Genomic DNA, 4,324 nt, shown 5'->3' with positions numbered 1-4,324 from the left:
TAGATAGATAGATAGATAGATAGATAGATAGATAGATAGATAGATAGATAGATAGATAGATAGATAGATAGATAGATAGATAGATAGATAGATAGATAGATGGATGGATGGATGGATGGATGGATGGATGAATAGGCAGATGGATAGATAGACAGTTAGATGGATGGATGGGCGGATAGACAGATGGTTGGTTGAATGGATGGATGAATAAATAGATAGATGGACATACTAACAGAGATGGATGGAAAAATAGATGGATAGATGGATAGACAGTTAGATGGATGGAAGGGCAGATGAACAGATGTTTGTATAGGTGGATGGATGGATCAATGGACGGTTAAATAGACTGATGGACAGATGATAGATGGATGGATGGATGGATGGATGGATGGATGGATAAACAGATGGATGGATGGATGGCTGGATAAACAGATGGATGGATGGATGGATAGGCAGATGGATAGATAGACAGAGGGATGGATGGGCGGATAGACAGATGGTTGGTTGGATTGATGGATGAATAAATAGATTGATGGACATACTAACAGAGATGGATGGATGGAAAGATAGATGGATAGATGGATAGACAGTTGGACGGATGGAAGGGCAGATGAACAGATGGTTGTATACGTGGATGGATGGATCAACGGACAGGTGAATATACAGATGGTAAATGGATGGATAGATGGAAGGATGTCTGGATAGATAGCCTGATGCTTGGATGGATAGACAGATGGATAGACGGACAGATTGATAGACAAGAATTACAGTTTAAAATATGGTCTTAGTTTAGGACGTTTGAGAAAAGTTTGTACAGCAACTCATCATTAAGTCAACATAATATCAGTGCACAAAACTGCCAGTTTACCCATCAAAATCCCTCAGGTGGGCTGAGATGTTGTATGACTCAACTAAACTATTCCACACCAAACCTCCACAGACAGGTCCTGCATTTATGTGTTTGGTTATGTAACATTGCTATCTACAGTGTTTGTGCTTAAAAAAAAAGATGTGAAGCGCAGTGCTCAACACATGCGGAAGTTGATGACCTTTAGTGGTCAGGTGAATATACAGATGGTAAATGGATGGATAGATGGAAGGATGTCTGGATAGATAGCCTGATGCTTGGATGGATAGACAGATGGATAGACGGACAGATTGATAGACAAGAATTGCAGTTTAAAATATGGTCTTAGTTTAGGACGTTTGAGAAAAGTTTGTACAGCAACTCATCATTAAGTCAACATAATATCAGTGCACAAAACTGCCAGTTTACCCATCAAAATCCCTCAGGTGGGCTGAGATGTTGTATGACTCAACTAAACTATTCCACACCAAACCTCCACAGACAGGTCCTGCATTTATGTGTTTGGTTATGTAACATTGCTATCTACAGTGTTTGTGCTTAAAAAAAAAGATGTGAAGCGCAGTGCTCAACACATGCGGAAGTTGATGACCTTTAGTGGAACCTCAGAGGGTAATTTAGAGGTCTGGAGAACTGTTCCCAGAGGTGGGAAGGACCAGGAGAGCCCACCATTAGCAGAAGAGAGAGTAATGTTAATGAGAAAAATGCAAATGGGAAGCTGGGAATAGTCCACTTGGCTTCCTTACTGGGGGATCAAGGGGAGTGGAGGGAGAAACTCTGTCTTGAGGATTCGATGAAGAGAGGATGGGTTGAGAAAGATGGGAGGCCTTGACAGAGGTGAAGTGAAGCTCATAAGCGGGAGTGATGAAACTCTGTGGGAGGTCTGGATCCGCAACAGATGGTCCAGTCTGTTTCCTCCCACTAGACATTTTCATATACTTTTATATATGTACTTTTAACCATATGAAATATTTTAACTATGTTTCACTGATGTTAAAACTGATTATATTTTCTGAAATGAAGAACAGATGAGCAACTTGTTATTTTATTAAATTAATTCTTAAATAATTACCAGATTGATATAGGTACCTAAAAAAAACTCTGAGTAAGTAAGTAAACATTTATTTATATAGCACCTTTCAAAACTAAGTTACAAAGTGCTTTACAAAAAAATACCATCAAAATTAAGAAAAAGCCATATGATAAAAATTAGTCTTAAGAAGAGACTTAAAAGAGGATACAGGAGCCTGCCTAATATTCCCAGGCAGGGAGTTCCATAGTTTAGGTGCACAGATAGCAAAAGCGCGGTCACCTTTGGTAACAAGTCGAGAATTTTTGGAGAAATTAAATTGTTCTCTAAAATGCTTGGTAATGGCAGCATTGTGCACAGTGAATCGTTATAAAAATACACAAAAAGTTTAAATTATTCTAATATAAATAACATAAGTTCTTAGTAAAGGTGCAAAGATGATTTGTGGTTAGTAAGATATTTATTTATTAGGAGATAAATGTATACTTTTATTCAGCAAGAAGGCATTACATTTATTAAAAAATTTGAGTAAAGTATTTATAATTTTACAAAGGATTTCTATTTCAAATGAATACTGTTCTTACAACGTTTTGTTCATCAAAGAATCCTGAAGTTAAATAAAAAAATACTTCTTCATGTTCCACAGAACCATTTTCAACTACTACTACTAATAATAATAACAATAACAATAGTAAATGTTTCTTGAGTACCAAATCAGCATAAAATAATGATTTAAGGATGTGACAATGAAAACTGTAGCAATGATCAAAAAATTAAATATATTAAAATGAAAAAACTGTTCTAAATTGTAATAATATTTCACAGTATTACAGCTTTTGATTGTATTTTTGACTATCATAAGAGAAATATCTTACTGACCCCAAACTTTTGAATAGAAGAGTATATAAAAATCTTAGAATTACATATGGCCTAATATATATTATCTTCATATTAAAGATAATAAACCTTTCACAATAACAAAATCAATTAATATCACAATTTAAATGTCCAAACCCACTGGACACTTTGTGATTTTTACCTTTTTATTTGCAAATTTTACTTGTCATATTGTCTAATATAACCTCTTGGGTAAATGTCACTGGAGACTGTGTGAAATCAACTGTCAGACTGTGTGATATAGATCTCAGGACTTTAGTCAAGATTGACAGCGTAGAATGTGTGATCAATCATCTCACATTTTGACATCCCCATTGACAAACAGAACTGAAATTATATTGCACAAACACAAGCAAGCCCTTGAGCAAATGTCAGTAATGTTTCGCCCTGAGATTAGAGGAAGCGTTTGACAGCCCAAATCGTACAGTGTGCACCAGGCTTTAGTTTAAAACACATACAACCACCAGTATAGGATCCGTTCTTTTAATACTCACAGTCTCTGGAGTCCTGTGTACAGTTCCATGTCAACATCCTTAAGAATCTGCAATCCTGTCCAGTTCTCTATGTGTCTACAAAAGAAAGAGAGAAAATATTGAAAACAACACCATTACCACCAATTTATTCAGGCAGGGGATATGTGTTTTTCCACTTGATGGCTGGGGCAGGAACCCAATGGAAAGTCCATGGAGTTTTGAAATATGTATCATAGTTCAGCAAGTGCTCGTGAAACATTCCTCTCAAAGGCATTGGTGTGTTGGTTAGGCAGATGGCCTAAGGGTGCGATTACTTGCAAACCACACCGTGTAATAATTAGCAAAACAATTTGTTTCTCCCTAGACTGTAATGTCAAATGCATAGAACATGTGGGGAGCATAAAGATAATTATCTTGTATACTGTGTAGAACAACAAGAGACATAAGTCAGCTTGTATATGAGAGAACAGGGATCACTGTAGCATTCAGTAAATGTATGGTCCGAAATATAACGCACAGTGCACTCATTATAGCCATATCATGTGCAAGCTTAGTTTAAACCTCCTAAATCTCATCCCCAAAATTATTTGCACTAGTGTTCAAAAGTGTGGGGTAAGCAAAATAAAAAATAAATAAAAGAAATAAATAAATTATTTAAATTAATACTCTTATTCAGCAAGGACAAAAGTGATAGAAAGGACTCTTACATTTTTACAAAAAAAACATTTTCAGCATTGATAATATTAAAGGGGTCATATGATGCTTTTCTAAAGATCATTATTTTGTGTATTTGGTGTAACAGAATATGTTGACATGCTTTAATGTTCAAAAAACACATTATTTTTCAAATACTGTACATTATTGTAGGTCCTCTATGCCCCGCCTCTCTCAAACACTTAATTTACATTTTTTAAATATTCATCATTATTACTTTTATCAAATAAATGCAGCCTTCTTTTAAAAACATCTAACCGACCAAGCTTTCAAACAATATTGTGGATTATAAATATAAATATAATAATTAAAGGGGTCATATGATGTTGCTAAAAAGAACATTAT

General features: G+C 35.3%; 1 protein-coding gene across 1 annotated transcript in view; it reads right to left on the bottom strand.

Annotated features, from left to right (window-relative positions):
- Positions 1 to 4,324, bottom strand: part of LOC107594754 (NT-3 growth factor receptor-like) — a 132,384-nt gene that overhangs the window by 104,251 nt on the left and 23,809 nt on the right. Inside the window, 1 exon segment of the mRNA XM_016284928.1 lies at positions 3,287 to 3,361. Within this exon segment, the coding sequence (XP_016140414.1) occupies positions 3,287 to 3,361 (75 nt within the window).

Source organism: Sinocyclocheilus grahami, unplaced genomic scaffold (assembly GCF_001515645.1).
Source record: "Sinocyclocheilus grahami isolate Dianchi unplaced genomic scaffold, SAMN03320097.WGS_v1.1 scaffold190.1, whole genome shotgun sequence".
In the NCBI taxonomy this organism is placed as follows: Eukaryota; Metazoa; Chordata; class Actinopteri; order Cypriniformes; family Cyprinidae; genus Sinocyclocheilus; species Sinocyclocheilus grahami.
Note: the sequence above shows the minus strand (reverse complement) of the source record. Positions and strands in the feature narration are given on the sequence as shown.